Source organism: Pleurodeles waltl, chromosome 7 (assembly GCF_031143425.1).
Source record: "Pleurodeles waltl isolate 20211129_DDA chromosome 7, aPleWal1.hap1.20221129, whole genome shotgun sequence".
Taxonomy (NCBI): Eukaryota; Metazoa; Chordata; class Amphibia; order Caudata; family Salamandridae; genus Pleurodeles; species Pleurodeles waltl.
Window position 1 is genome coordinate 273,800,812 of NC_090446.1, and position 16,849 is coordinate 273,817,660.

The 16,849-nt window shown below is 48.3% G+C and overlaps 1 protein-coding gene across 1 annotated transcript in view; it reads left to right on the forward strand.

The window, feature by feature from the left end:
- The window catches only part of DPM1 (dolichyl-phosphate mannosyltransferase subunit 1, catalytic), a 112,073-nt gene that overhangs the window by 42,685 nt on the left and 52,539 nt on the right, over positions 1–16,849 (forward strand). Inside the window, exon 2 of the mRNA XM_069243639.1 lies at positions 11,290–11,389. Within this exon, the coding sequence (XP_069099740.1) occupies positions 11,290–11,389 (100 nt within the window). The remainder of the gene's footprint in view (positions 1–11,289; positions 11,390–16,849) is intronic.

Below are 16,849 nucleotides of genomic sequence, written 5' to 3' on the forward strand. Positions count from 1 at the left end.
GCAAGTCTACTGTTCCTTTCCTGCCCCAACCAAGACAGTCGCTATGATAATGCAGATCTCAAGAGCAATAAACTGCTCCTTAAAATAGCATTTTCAATTACCGGTCTGTTCGTAACAGTTCACACAGTTTGTTGTATCTGCTAGTTTGTGGAGCGACACGGTATTGCAGCCTGCCAATTTGGTGCCCTGTGCTCTTGTTAAAATAAGGGTCCAGCAGGAACACAAACCATTGTTCCATTTTAGGGTCGAGCGCGCAAGCGCTCTGGCCCCTGTTGTAATCTCTCTGTGGGCTTTTAACCACGCCCATCAGTTTGGTTAGTTTGTGTACTTGCCTTTTAAAATGCGCTTGATTTCATTAATGAAAGGCATGCATACATCATGCCTTTTCCGGTGTTTAGCCCTACACTACAGCACCGGTAAACTACTGAAAACATACGAGACTCAGGCCCTCATTATAACCCTGGCGGTCGGTGATAAAGTGGCGGTAATACCGCCAACAGGTTGGCGGTAACTGTCGCCAAATTATGACCATGGCGGTGCGAACTCAGATAGACAGCCACTTTACCACACAGACCGCCAGGGCCGAAACAACAGCAACCACGGCAGTAGCCACCTACAGCCTGGCAGAAGTCAGTGTCCTGCCCCCCATATTAAGAGACACGATTCCGCCACCTTTTCCGGGGCGGTACCAACGACATCAAAAGCCTGGTGGGAAACACTGCACAGAAGGGAAAGGACTCACGTTTGGAGACACAGGGAACAACCACGCCGCCATGGAGCCCGAACTTCAGATCCTCCTAATGATATTCCACGCCCTGCTCCACCACGAACAGCAATGACGCTGAAGACGACCACAGTGAGTACATCCGACTAGCACACAGGGACGGGTGGGAGGAAAAAGAGAGTGGCACACACATGCACAACACCCCCCCACCCCAACACCATACACACAATCAGATGCAGTACTGAAACATAATTACCCCGTACCCCTCAGGAATAATGCAAGGACTGCGGGAATTGATGAAAGTGAGTGTAATAATATAAATACAGTAGAAATACGAAAAATCAATCTAATGGTATGTACATCTGTACAGTTCAGGGGACACTGCCCAGTCCTCAATGTGCGTGGGCCACAGGCCGAAGTCCAAGGCCCCACTTGTCACCTGCACCAACAAGGAGAGAACACTGAAGGGGCATTAGCTGGAAAATTGGCAGGCACCTCAGGGGGATGGGGAATGGGGGGGCACCTCAGCCGGCAGATGGAGCAACACCACTGGTCCTGGAGGGGGCAACATGCCCTGTGCTTGATCCTGGGGAGTGCAAGGCCACAGTATCTCAAGTGGGTGACTTGCCCACAAGCTCTGGAGGGCGCAACCTGCCCTGTGCTTGATCCTGGGGAGTGCAAGGCCACAGTCTCTCATCTGGGTGTCATTCCCGCAGGGTTTGCAGGGGGCAGGCTGCACAGCAGCCCATGGAGGCAGGACTACAGACTGTCCGCCGGCAGTGATGGCTGCTCAGTGGTGGTGGTGGTGGTGGTAGTGGTGGTGGTAGTGGTGGTGGTAGTGGTAGTGGTGGTGGTGGTGGTGCTGCTGCTGCTGCAGCCGTTGGTGTGGGGAGGCTCCATCCAATCCCCTGCAGCCTCGGATGGCTGCTCACTGGTGGTGGTGCTGCTGCTGGTGGTGGTGTGGGGGGGGTGCAAGGCCACAGTGTCTCAAGTGGGTGACTTGCCCACGTGCTCTTGAGGGCGCAACCTTCCCTGTGCTTGATCCTGGGGAGTGCAAGGCCACAGTCTCTCATCTGGGTGTCATTCCCACAGGATTTGCAGGGGGCAGGCTGCACAGCAGCCCATGGAGGCAGGACTACAGACCGTCTGCCGGCAGTGATGGCTGCTCAGTGGTAGTGGTGGTGGTGGTGCTGCAGCCGCTGGTGGGGGGAGGCTCCATCCAATCCCCTGCAGCCTCGGATGGCTGCTCACTGGTGGTGGTGCTGCTGCTGGTGTGGGGGGGGGAAGCTCCAGCCCATGGTGAGGGTATGTGATGGCATGCAGATAGGGGGTGATAGTAGTAAAGAGTTGACTTACCAGAGTCCAGTCCACCTGCTACTCCGGCCAGGCCCTCAGGATGCATGATTGCCAAGACTTGCTCCTCCCATGTTGTTAATTGTGGGGGAGGAGGTGGGGGTCCACCGCCAGTCCAGTGTACAGCGAGTTGGTGTCTTGCTGCAGTGGAATGTACCTTTCCCCGTAGGTCATTCCACCTCTTCCTGATGTCTTCCCTGGTTCTTGGGTGCTGTCCCACGGGGTTGACCCTGTCCACGATCCTCTGCCATAGCTCCATCTTCCTTGCAATGGATATCTGCTGCACCTGTGCTCCAAATAGCTGTGGTACTACCCTGATGATTTCCTCCACCATGACCCTTAGCTCCTCCTCTGAGAATCTGGGGTTCCTTTGTGGTGTCATGGGTGTTGTGTGGGTGTGTAGGGTGATGTGTTGGGGTGTGTGATGTTGGGTGCGTGGGTGTTGTATAGGTGATGGTGGTATGTGGCTCTGGTCTTGTTTGTGGTCTGTCTCGTGCCAATGGTTTGTAGTCGTAAAGGGTTGTGGGTAATGTGGGTGTGTGTTTTATATTGGTGTGGGTGTGGTGTGTATATGGGTGTCAGGTGTGTGTTGTTTGAATTGTCCAATGTGGTGTAGTTTTGTATGTGTGTGTGTGTGTATTTTGAGCTATTGGTGGTATGTACCGCCAATGGTTTACCGCCATTGAATGTCCGCCGTAGTGATTCGTTGGTCATAATGTGGTGTACGTTGTTCTGTTGGTGTAACGGTGTGGGTTTTGATACCGCCAGTTTATCACTGACCTTTGGTGTGGCGGAATTGTGTGTGTAGCTGAATAGTGACGGATTGGTGTGTGTGTGTCATATTATGGTGAACTGATGTCAGCTACTGCGGTATGTTGGCAGCAGTCAGTGTGGCGGTAAGTGGGATTTACCGCCAATGTCATAATGTGGGCCTCAGTGTTTTCCGAATGGATTCTGCACTATTTCATTTTATTTCTTGTGCAACGCAATCTTGCTGCGTCAAGCGCTTTGCATGACATCGACCCTGTTACATGGATAATTCTACTTTTGCTGGTCACATGGATAATTCTACTTTTGTCGGTTACATGGATAATTGTACTTTTGCCGATACGTTTCACTACCAGCGAACTTCTGTTTCCTTTTCTGGGTCTCCTTCATGCTCATGGCAACCATCAGCTCGCATATGTGAAACTGTTTTACTATTCATAATCAGTTTATGTGTCACGAAAGGTCCAGTTAGGAGTTTACAACGCTAATAGCTCTAACTCGAGCAAATGCGAGACTCATTGCATTGCAAATGCTTGTTTTTGAAGGCAGTCACCCCACCTGAAGTAGATGGACTTCGAGCTTGCGCAACTCTATACTTCCATTAGCACTGATCCTTTGCCAACACTACAGGTTCTCAATGAATGCACCAGACCTTATTCAGGCACGACTGACCCATCTACTCATAACCACAGCTGTCAAAAAGCTACTGTGTAACTTGAGAACACTGCTCTGGCAGGTTACTGCTTAGATGGCATACAATGCATTTAAGGCAAAGTATATTTTTACATGGTGCATACTGGAAATTTAAAGGCCTGCAGTCGGTGTTTCTAACATTAAGCCAAGTTCAGGATATTTTATCACCTATGGAAGGATCACAGGATAAAATGGGCCCACAAAGGCTCCAGCCCCTCCGTTTGTATGCAGACATGTGTACAAGCTAAATCAACAGTTAATCTCACTAACTGGCAAGGCATGTTTGTCAGCTACTAACCCTTTACATTGACCTGTGCTTCAACATCACTCCTTACTGTTTGGGTGTACGCTCATAACAGACAAAGATAAGAAAAGAAAGAATGATAAGCGATTCGAAGAGAGGTGGGGACAGAAGGTCAGTAAGCTAATATTTTTCTAAATATGTTTTTATTTTATGCCATAAGCAATGAAAATGAAAACAACACACACTAAAGGGCAACCAGTAATAGTGCACAACTATCTCCACAGTAATGTACACAATGCACAGAGCCTCAACAGCAAATAAGGAATTACATACAAATAGCAGACTGTCTCCCCTCAATTCATAGATATTAGTCAGGGTTCCTGGCTCAGGGCACGGTCAGTGCAGCTTTCGGGTACCCCAGTCCATAATACTCCACCCAACTTTCTCATACTTTATAAAACTTAGGGGCATCTTCTGCTGCGGTAGGTGACCTTTTCAGCTGCCATCTCTTGGTCCATTCCCCTCCTCCACTCATGAGTGCTTGGTACTTCCGGCACCACCCCCCATAACCTGGCCATGTATCTCTTAGCCATCACTAACCTCAGAGCACTAAAGAGGAGCCTAAACCGCGGGACATCAACATCACTGGGTATCCCCAACAGAACAAACATCAGGTCATGTGAAGGAGTAATCTCCTGAATGGCATTAAGTACCTGAATAATCACAGTCCTATAAGCCTGTATGAGGGGGCGTCCCAAGAGTGTGTGTATGAATGACACATTTGCCTCGTCGCAGCAAAGACATGCCGACGAGACAGCTCTCACCTTACTGTGCTGCCTGCGTCGATCGTAATGAACTCTGTGGAGTATTTTGAACTATATTAATCACAGACGAGATTTTATAGGCACCTTCCTGGGATTCATCAATGCTACTTCGCAGTCCATGCCTTCAAGTTCTCCCACATCCCCACATCCCTTTGAGCAGACCTAGATTGTCTTGCATGTTATTACTTAACATCATATATGATAGTGATATTAATCCCCTCACCATTTTCTCCATTAAAAGGCACCCTTTCAAGGGTTCATACTCTGGGATCTCTGTCTCACCCAACCGGTAATGCTGCAAAGCCTGCCGCAGCTGCACATATTTCAGAAAGTGAATCAGTGTAGCTGATATTCCATTTGAAGAGAGGTAAAGGGCATGATGTCCCCATCCTCTCGTATGTCCCTGGTGGTGCAGATGCCAGTTGTGTCCCAGGGCTCAAATCCTCTGAGTTTTGCCAGTTCGCCCAAGCATTGACAATTCCATTGGGGTGTTTCCCAGGTAATTTTGCACTCCCAACCGATTGTCCTTGTTGCCCCCTGCCATGCTATCAGGGCCACCTGGGTAGTCAGTTGCAGCCGCTGCCTTCCTTTTGCATCAGAAAGGTAATGTAAGTGTGATCTGGGCTCCAGCATAGCCCGTTCTAATCTAAAGGTGGAATGATCCTGTGGTGGGAAAGTTCAGTCATTGATATTAATGAAGTGGGCCCCCAATTAGTAACCTCAATGTCAGGGAGAGCGATCCCACCATTATTTGGGTTCTGCTGCAAAGTTCTGAGTGACAGTTTAGGGTGACCACCGTCCCAGATCAAACACCTCCCTTACCATCTGTTTTGGTGAACACAGCTTGTGAAACGAAAAGGCGTTTTGAAGCACATATAGCAGTTTAGGGAGCGTGATCATCTTGAAAAAATGCTGCAGTCGCAGCGCAAAGAGGAGGAGCACCCACCACTGTCTAGCATCCACACGGAAATTTAATAGAGCTATCTCCAGATTGTGGTGAAAGAAGAGCTCACTCGTGGAGCAAATATCAAACCATCACAACGATCCCCAAATACTTAAAACCGTCTAGGGCCACACCCAGCCTCTTTGGGAGTAATGAGATATCCATCTGACCCTGTAGATCATACAGCACAGATTTGTCCCAATTGATCTTATAGCCCGTGTGTGCTACATACTCATCTGGAAGAGCTTCGGATCATGGTTTCTGTTCAGTGATATATAACAGGGTATCGCCCACGTAGAGTGATATATTTTCTTCCACCTCGCCTGCGGTTGTAATACAAAATCCTCAAAAAAAACAGAATGTGTTCTAACTGTGCAAGCGAGGGTTTCGTCCGTAGGGACAAATAAAAGCAGGGGCAACTGTGGAGAATTCCCCTCTCAATCAGGAACTTGTAGGACAACATCCCATTTATCCACTGCCACTTGGTCCTGATACAGTTCAGCCACCTACTTCCTGTAGTTTGGGCCAAACCCAAACTTCTGCTTGAGGAAGGGCCAGTGTACCCCGTCAAACACCTTTTCTGCGTGTAGAGAAAGAAAAATATGTTGAGTCTGATGGCCCTGCACTGTGGCCAGCCAGTTGTGTGTACGCTGTAGATTATGGCATGTCAACCTACTGGGCATAAAGCCTGATTGATCCCTGTGTAGCAAATGCTTGATAAACTGAAGGAGCCGTTCAGCTATGATTGTGGCCAGGATTTTCACTTCAATGTTAAGCAGCGGGATTGGGCATTACAAGTCACATCGATCTTTGAGCTTACTCTCCTTTGGGATCACTGTGATGAATTTTCTCTGTAGATCAGGGGGGAGTTCCCCCCCAATTCTCCCACCTCCTTAAAATAAATTCAGTAAGTGTGGCCCCAATAGCCCGGTGTACCATTTATAAAACTCACCCAGAATGCCGATTGGACCCAGCACCTTACCAGTCTTAATTTTGCAATGGCTTCCTGCTTCTCGCTGAGTGTTTAATTCCAGCCCCCAATGCTTCCTGGGACTCGGCATCCAGCACCAGGATGGGGACAGTGGCAAGGTTTTAGGTGATACTATCTAAATAACAAAGGGGACGGGCCTTATTAAATGATTCATAATAATGGGCAAATCCCTCTGCTATCTGTGCATGAGCACTGCATGCGTCCCTGGTCTGGTTAATGAGTGTGTGGACCCAAAAGACCACCAGTTCTTTTCTACTTAGCCACGCCAAGAGTTTGAAAGCCTTGTCTCATGTCTCATACAGGTGGTGTAATATGGCAACATTTGTTTTTTTGCTCCTTCCTGCACCAAATCCTGATACCCTGTCTGTTTAGCTGCGAGCTGCCAGAAAATGAGGGGATCAGTCTTGGACCCTGATGGCCCTTCCAGCCGTAAAATCTGGGCCTCTAGATCTTTGAGTGCGGCCACTTCTCTCCGCTTTTTCTGTGCTATCAGATTTTGAGCAGTATCCTGAAGCACGGTCCTATAGACCTCCCACAATATAGTTTTTGAGGACATTGAGCCTTAATTTTCAGCAATATATAGTTTGTGGTCAACCTGCAGTCCTCCAGCCACCTCCTGATCCCTCCGGTCCCAGGTGTTCAATTTCCACCCCATGGACCTTCATCCCCCAATCCATCCCAACCCGACTAACAAGGGCAAATGGTCCAACAGGCCCCTTGCCATGTATTTTTCCTGCTCAACTACCCCCACCTCTCCCGTAGGAGCAAACTTGTGTGGAGTTAATACCATAGGCCCTGGTGAAATAGGAATACTCTCTCTTTGACAGAAATTTAGGCTGCCACAGATCAGACAAACCTACCAACCCTAGAAATGGTGCCAATGCTGTCACTTGGCCAGGCACTGCGGAGACCCCAGAACGATCAAGATCAGTGGCCATAACATCATAAGTCCCGACTTGGATTGTGGTAGTCGACTCAAGAAGTATATCCGCAATCTTAGCTAGAGTGGCTGCCTGCACTCGAAGGGGTGCGTACACGCTCAGCAGAGTGATCTCAGTTCTTTCTCAATGACCCTGTATCCCTAGGAACCTGCTATTGGGATCTATCCACTTTCGGCTAACCCAAAAAGGTGGGTTCTTCCTGATCAAAATAGCAACTCCCCAGGATCCTGAGGTGTATCCTGCATGGCCATCGTGGTGTATGCCCCGTACCTCAGGAATCAGCAGTGAGTCCCCTGTAGATGCATCTCCTGGAGGAGGAACACATCCTCTGCAGCCTCTTAATATTTTGCTCCACCAATCCTTGCTTAATCTTGTTACCCAGACCGTTGACATTCCAGGTTAAGACTGAAAGACAGGAGTTCTCAAGGGGTCTAGTCTGTGCCTTATTGTGTAACGAATATTCTGTGTCTTCGGTGATACCCTCTTATATTATGAGTGGACAACCGTAGCAGCAACAAGAATGATAGAAAAACTCAACTCCCTCACCCCTCCCCCTGACTTCCTCCCCCAGCCCACAACCAAATAACCCAAGCAAACTATGCACAAAAAGAGTATGAGAGGTCTGTAGCACACCACCCAACCCAACTCCTGAGCCCTAAACTATGACATTAGTTCAGAAAGTACTCAAGTATGTTTTCGGCTGCCCCAGAGGTACCTAAGAGGGGGGAGTGGGAAGAAAGACAGGTCCTTCTGAACTTCTTCGGCTAGATGAGATATCTCAGCTTCATGTTTCCCCTCGGTCTGAAAAGGTGTCCTGCTCAGGAAATGTGAGTCTCTTGTGTTTCTGTTTCAGGTTAGAAATTGCAAGGGAAAGTGAAGTAACCCAATGGAGTTCTATGACTACTCTTCCTCGGTGGGGCCCTGAGATGCCCCCTCAGGAGTCTGCCTAGTTTAGCCTTTTTGGATTTAGCAACTGGTTGTCTTTGAGTCTCACATCCTCCAGAGAGAGCTCAGGGCACACTGCTCCCACTCTTCTTATGACAGTCGCGGACGCGCCTCCACCAGTGAATGAAAGAAAAACAACTTACCCTGGTAGAGGACCTTAAGCTTTGCCAGAAATAGTAACATATAATAAAGTTATAAGGCTCACAGCTTTGTTTTAACAGAGTCAAAATTACAGTGCTGTCTCCGAACATCACTGGTGTAGTCCAGGAAAACCCGAATTGTAGAGTTCTCGTGGTGCATGTCACCTAGGCGGTGCACTTCCAGCAGTATCATGTCCCGGTTGAGGAAATTAAAAATTCTCGCTATTACAGGCCTCAGAGGGAACTCAAGGGTAGGACTTCCCACACAATGCCCTATAGGCCTGCTCTATTCTGGTCAGGTGGCAGGGTAGCCCTCAGCCAGTGGTCCAAGAATGTGCCCATGTTAGAACCCTCTACTCCTTCAGGGAAGCCCACAAAGCACATGTTATTTAATAGTGCACAGTTTTCTCCATACTCTTGCCTACAAACCACATCTTTGGCGGTAATGCAGACTTCTGCCACGTCCTGAAGCATCTGAACTGCTCCACTTCAAAGATCCTGTTTTCAGCCTCTGTGACCCATTCAGACACTTTGCGCAGGTCCTGTTATAGGAGAGAGTCCTTGGACCTCACCTTTCCTATCCTCCCCTCCAGTGCCTCCCGAGAGGAGTAGATTGCCAGAAGCAACTCAGCGTTATCCTGTCCCCTATGTTTTTCTGCCCACTGCTCTGTCAACAGGGCCACTGCTTTACTATAATGGTCCATTTTCCCCTGCCTATGGGACTTGGGGTCTTTTTTTTGGGTCTAGGCATCAGCACCACCTCTGGAAGCAAAGTCAGGCCACAGGTGCCACTCGGGTAGAGGCAGCCAAACTCCAAGGGGGGGCCCCCACACCCTCCAGGGCAGGGCAGGGGGGGGGCTCCTGGAATCCATGCAAGCTAGTAGCAGCAGAAAATCGAGACTTGGGCAACGGCGCCTCTCACCTCAGTCTGCCCCGAAATCCACACCCGGCACACAAGCCTCTCTCTGCAGGCTCTGACCTGAGAAGTGGACCCCTACATATTGCTCTCGTGGACCGCTGTACGGATATTCTGGCTGGCCGCCAGTTTCCTTTCTCCATACCATGAGAGCCATGCCATCTCCCAAGACAGCGACAGCAGTGTCCCCTTCCGCCGCATGGAACATCCTCTGTGGATCGAAGGGTCACCGGATACCAGTTGGGATCCCGATTCTGGCCCTTGAGTCAGTGGCAACACAGCAGCCCTGCTTTGTTTCATACTGCTGAGGCTGCCTCCAAGTGTTTCAGGCACTCCAGTCACCTGGCCCAGGCCAGTTGGGTGTCACAACTTGTCCCCGGTATGTTTTGTCCGGCAGGAGTGGGAGGTGAGAGGGTGGACGCCATTACAAAGGACAGGGCCACCACGATCCCACAGGCACCTCTAAAACTTACACGAGGCTCGAATTCGCCAAACCAGGATTTCCTCTACTGCCAACAACTGCCCAGTGTGTAATGAACAGGAAATAGCTAAGTGATGCCGAAGAGATGACAGGATAATTGTAGGATTTTACTTAGGCGGCCGGAGCTCACAGAGAACGCAGCTGTCCAGCCATGTTGCTGTACATGTTGCCCCCCCCCCCCCCAGTCAGTAAGGTAACATTTAGTTTAATAAAAATGGGAGAAAGAGTGAACCATCTTATGTTGAATGTTTGCAGGGACTAGAAGTGAAGGGTGTTTCCCCTATGATTTGAGATTGTTTACATTTGTGCGGATCCATAAAGAGGGGAAACCTTTGATTGAGTGGGACTCATGCAGGCTGATATCCATATTGAAATTTGAAATTAAAATTTGCTAAAGATATAGCAGTCAGTTTCCATGGAATGAAAGGATCACTGGTACACCAAGAGCAGTCTGGCTTCATGCCCTACAGAAGCATCAGACAAAACCTCAGGCAGCACTATAGCTGTATGGAATGTAAAAACACTATCCTAGATCAGATGTTGGTTCTATAGTTAGAGACCGCAATGACCTTTAACTTGCAGGCCTCATATGATAGCAGATATACAAAAGATGGAGTTTGGCCTAAAAGGCTTGTCTTGGATGATGCAGTTATATATAGCTGCTATGGCCTCGACAGGGGTGAACAGGGTCCTATTGTAGCCTTACTCTCTCAGGGGAAATGCAGGTTAGGAGTCTGATCTGTTGCCTTTAATCTTTGCTCTGGTCCAAAAGGGACTGTCATGCTCTGTCCCAGGTGATGCCTTGTTTTGAGGCTTCAAATAGGAACTTAAGTGTGATGAAAGAATATTATTATATACAGATGATTTTCAATTATACTTAGCCAACCCAATCACTGTGGTAGACACGATTTTGCATAGTTTGGCTCTCTGCAATCTGTTGCCTCAGATGGATGTAAAATCAGCCTTTATTGCTGTGTTGCTTGTTTTTATTGACTCTAATACTTGCCATAAAAATATCAAAATGTTCAAAAGAAGGGCAGATTTGCACTATCAATCCATAGGAAGGTGGGAAGTTTGTCTATAGTGCTGCATTTTATAAATGTTGGAGGAAAATAAGTTATATGGGCCCTTTAAAATGCTCTAAAAATATTACCACATGTTTGTTGATGTTCACCTAGTTTGTTTTTCTCCTCTGAAGCAACTATGTTGATTACTTTATTAGGGAGGAGATGAGAGGTGTAAAAGGTTTCTTTTGCTCCCAGATATTAAAAGCCTTCCTTTCTCTGGATTTTCGTGTAACATTTATTATTTTATTTTATTTTTTAGTGGACATGACTACGAGATCATAATCATAGATGACGGAAGCCCAGATGGTACACTAGAAGTTGCACAACAATTGGAAAAGATATATGGCTCTGATAAAATTGTGAGTTACAGTTTACTCTTTGAATACACTACAGTGTGTTCTTCAGTACTATGTACACAGTTGACAGAATATCATTTGTTTATATGTTATCCTGAGGTGAGAGATACATTTCATTTCATGAAAAGAATGTTGAACCCAAATACATGTTTTTAAATTTATTTTTTAACAGTTGACAACATGTTTAACTCATGTATATTTTTTCTTTGTTATGAGTAGACAATCTAAAATATTTTTCAGATTGATCACATTGAAGAGTTTACAAGCATACATGCCTTTTTAATTACTCTCCTAATTTCCTTCTTTATCACAAACTCTGCTGCATTCTGCACCCTACATAACACCTTCCTGAAGACCCCTCCCACACTCTATGCAGAAGGTGGGCTGAATACAAACCTGTGTCCCCGTAAGCTCATTACTCGCCTCTACACTGTAATGCAGGAGAAAACTCCTGTATGTACCATGGGAGCCCAATCCATCTGGGAGGCAGATATAACTCCTTCTCTGACTGAAGAACAGTGGCACCACTTCTGTACACAATCTTGTGGTCTTAGACCAAACTAGAGAATCAGATAGATACTCTTTAATTTTCTGCACAGGACATACCCTACTCCTGCCCAGTTATTTAGAATATGTCTTTTTTGGATGATGCAAGGTGCCTGTAGTGCTTTGGCACTCAACTCCTCCCTTCTACATCTTGCCTCGAACTTCCCCACAGTGACCTCATTCTGGGCTGATGTTTACATTCCTACTATTGTATTGATCAAGGGTCAATGACGACACTGATTTTTTTTTTTCTTCTTCTTTTTCACACCTCCCCAGTACCCCCATCCCATCCCACTTTCCTAGTGGCGCTAATGGGATATGTAAAGTGTGTCCAGCCTGAGTCCTGACGACTGACTGCTGCACTTCTCCTTTGGCCAAGCATAGGGTAGCCATGCATTGGTGGAGAAACACTGCCCCTCAATTCATGAGCTGACTGAGAGATGCACTATGTTGCCGGGAGCAACTGGAGACCTATTGGAAGCTGATGCTGGACCTAAGAATTTCTGGGCTTCTGTGATCACTTATCTAGTTCTCCAGACTGGCCTACAGCAGAGCCCTCCACTTCCCGTGGTCAAGTTAGTTGCACCTACTCCATCAACATTGTCTCTGGCACCTCAAGACCCAGTCTAAGCCCAATACACAGGAACTGATTTCTTCTTGCGCTAGACGTGTGTCCCACTACTTTCCTCTACCCTTCTTACACCAGGGTCCAGGAGATGATCCTTAAATTTCAACTCTGCTGTTAAACATCTATCATCCCATTGTTATTCAGTCAGTCAGGGTGTGCTTGGCTTGATGTATGCATACCACTATTCTTGTTTTTCTCTTTCCGTTTCTGTTATGTTACTTTATCCTTTAAAAATCAAATAAATACAGTTTAAAAAAAATCTTCAGTCTTTTGATCAAAATGAAATTCATTCTGCCAGTATGTCACCAATCAAGTTTACTGATAGAAATACATAATTGTAAGGAAATGCCTCTTTTTGCATGATCACCCACAAAGTTTTGGACTGATGCTGCTGGTTTTTCGACTCTAAAGATGCACTGAGCCCTGCCCTTAGTGGCTGTGATATGACCAATAAAACATGCATGTCAAATGGGTTCACCCAAAAGTGGCATACGTTGACTTGCCTATAAGTCCCTAGTATATTGTACCGGGGTACCCAGGGCCTGTAAGTTAGTGTCCCTCGTGGACTGCAGCACCTGGTTGTATGACACACCCACGCAAGCCGGAACCCCCAATCCTAATAAGTAAAACTTCCCAAATCTCCCACCCACCTGAAGCACCCACCCGTACACAATTCCCCAACCTCCCTACCCACCCTAGGCCCTAAATCCTCCCCACCACTAAAAACGACCACCCCAACCTTGCCCCACCCCCACTTACTTCACCGCATCCTCTCCTGATCCTTCCTCCTCTCCTCCCTTCTCCCGCTCTTCTTTGAAAATCCCCCCACCCCCAAAAAATAAACTATCCCAACCCCCCACCCATCATAAGCCCTAAAATAATAAACTTTCCAAACCTCCCATTCCGCACCTAAAAAATAAACTACCCTGAAAGCCCTAAATCCCACTCTCAGCCCTATATCCACCCCACCCCTAAAACTACCCCCAAACCCTGCCCCACTTACCTCACCGCATCCTCACTTGATCCAATAGACCGTTCTCAGGCTTTTCTCTGCCTTAACCACACATGCATGGTTAAGGCAGAGAAAAAGGCAGTCGTTGTTTGACAAGCGTTGTTCTGCTTGCATGTGAAACGTCCGCATTGTTTAGGATGCATTGTTTAGGACGCATTGTTTAAGACGTCTCCCGCAGCACCTATTGTGCCACCACACAATTGACAAAGTAAAACTTGACTCCCAGCCTGTGATCTCTGGGTGGCAGAGCAGTTTTCAAACTGCTAACTCTACTTTGCCATATAACATGTTGACAAGTACTGACCTTCTTGGGGGCGCGGATCTAGCCTGCCGGCAAGATAGCCTTCACCATGTGAGGCTCTGCCGGTCTTAGGGCTATTTTTCAAGTTATCCTGACGGAGCGGCGTTAGAAGCGCTCCCCCCGCCCGGGAGACTTGCAGATTGGGACGGTGTCTTCGCCCGCCCCGAAGATCCGGCTGCCTGCGGTCTCGTGGGCCGGCGACGCGGAGGAGAGCTCGGCCGGCGTCGGGCCTACAGGATAGAGGCGCGCTCTGCTTGGGCGGGCCGCTGTGTGCTGCAGTGGGTGTCCGGGAGAAGGCCCCTGTGCTCCCGCTGGAGAGAGATGGGAAGGAGTGCTGTTGGGGGGGGGGGGGCTTTCGTGGGTCTGATCGGGCCGCGGCCCCCGCGACCTGGTGGCCCCGGGCGGTCTGTGGCCTTGCAGTGCTCGGCTGCCTGGTGGCACGGCCTGGAGGGGCAAGGCATGTCCCGCCATGGGGGTGGCGGGATCGGCGGTGGTGCTGAGCCAGCTTAGAGTCGACCGGCGGGGGCCCTCTGGGCGGCGGCGCCGTTGGAGTGTGGGGGCCCACTGGATTTGGTGGCCGGGAGGCCCTCCTACGAGGCGGGTTGCCCGGCCTTGGGTTCCATGGTCGGGTGGACTAGTCCTGGGCCTCCTGGCGGTGGGCCCCTGATGGGGGGGGGCCATGCTATCTGTCGCCGTCCGTGTCGGGCCAGGGGGAGCCTTTTGGGCCTTTTGGAGAAAATAGGCCCTTTTCGGACCATTACTGTAGCTTGCTGGTCTGCTGGTGGCGACAGAAGACGCTTTGGCATTGGTGGAGGCATGAGGGAGACTCTGTCGGCATTTGGCATCTCTTGGGAGACGAGTGACCGGCCTTGAGGATATTTAGTACTCACCTCCGGGAGAGTGGGGTCACCAGCTGGTGGATCTCAACCAACGGCTGGGAGTCCTTTGCGGGTCGCCGCCTGGGTCCTGTACTCTCTGGGTTGCCGCCTGCCTTTTCGTGCTTGGTGGTGTGTCCACGGCTGAGGCTTATAGTGGTAGACGCTATGGGCAAGGCGGAGAAGCGGCAGGCCAAGCTTTCCTTCGATGGTGGCAAACGGAGGGGGGGCACCCCCGCACCGCAGCTTGGAGAGGAGCAGATGGACGATGGGCCCTCAGATACCTCTGTTAAGTCCATGTTTATGGATCTCAAGAGCAGCTTGGCCGGCATAGATGCCAAGCTGGACCATTTGACGGAGCAGATGGACTGCATCAGTGCCCAGGTGGATGAGCACGATGCTCGCTTTGAGCAGCTCGAGTCGCACACCTCGGAGATGGAAGATCAGCGGCATGGTGAGAGAGAACACTTGCTGCAGATGGAGCGGGTGCTGGAGGTAATAAGAAATAAAAACAAAGATTTTGAGGCGCGGTCCCGGCGCAACAACGTCCGGATGATTGGTCTTCCCAAGTCCACGGACATGGGCAGGATGGAAGACTTCATGGAGAAAATGCTTGCCGACTTGTTTCCTGGTGAGCTTTCTCGAATGCTGGTGGTGGAGAGGGCTCATAGATCGTTGGGCCCTAGGCCCCCTCCTGGGACTCCGCCGCAACCTGTTATTTTTCGCCTCTTGAATTATCGTGACCGTGACACTGTCAGAGTCACCAGATCCTTGGGGTCTGTGCACGTTCCCAACACTTCTACCACTAGACAGCTCCAATACTCTGATTAGATTTATCACAGAGTGTAAGAGAGTCCAAGCGGGGAAAAGGGGATTAGGAAGGAAACAGCTGGGAAGGAGACCTGTAGGAAGCAAGAGGTTAAAACACAACATCAAAATTACATCTCAAGAAATTAGTACCATGCTATAACTCTTAGCTTTGTCATTTCTGAAAACATGAAACAACCCTAGAATAATTCTAGAACTGACTAGGATTTTTGATGACCAAATACCTGGGAAGGAGACAAGAAAAGGTTAAATAGAACTTTCAGATTCAAGTACTTTCTTTAGCATGGGAAAAATAACTTGCGCACATTGCAGGTTTTTATATGTGTACTAAACACCATAAAGTATTGTGCACCATGAAATTACACAATGTATATTCAAGGAAGTAAATCACACAACTTGTCAACTCAAAAATGCTACCAAGGAAAAGTCTTAGAGTGCTAGCGCACAGTAATTGACATCTTTTATACACAAGGAAAGAATTGCGCGACTTGCCGATTCGAATGCCACCTTTAAAATGCCTCGGAAATGATAGCGTACAATGAATATCAAAATTCACACTCAAGGAAGGAATCGCGCGTGTTGCCGATTCGATTGCCACCATGAAACTGCCAAGAAATGGTAGCGCACAATGAATAACATGAAAAGCTCTCAAGAAAAAGAATTGTGCGTCCTGCCGATTCAAATGCCACCATTAAAATGCCTCGGAAATGATACCGTACAATGAATATCAAAATTCACACTCAAGGAAGGAATCGCGCATGTTGCCAATTCGAATGCCACCATGAAACTGCCAAGAAATGGTAGCGCACAATGAATAACATGAAAGGCACACAAGAAAAGAATTGCGCTTCTTGCTGATTCGAATGCCACCATTTAATGCCTCGGAAATGGTAGCGCACAATGAATAACTTGAAAGGCACACAAGAAAAGAATCGCTCTTTTTGACGATTCGATTGCCACCATTTAATGCTTTGGAAATGGTAGCGCACAATAAATAACATGAAAGGCACATAAGAAAAGAATTGCGCTTCTTGCCGATTCGAATGCCACCATTTAATGCCTCGGAAAATGTAGCGCACAATGAATACCAAGAATTTCACACAAGAGTTGAATCACGCATGTTGCCGATTCCGATGTCACCTTGGAACTGCCAAGAAAATGGTAGCATACAGTGAATATCAAGAATTACACACCATGAGGGAATCTCGCGCGTTGCCGATTCGAATGCTACCATGAAACTGTCAAGGAATGGTAGCGCACAATGAATAACACA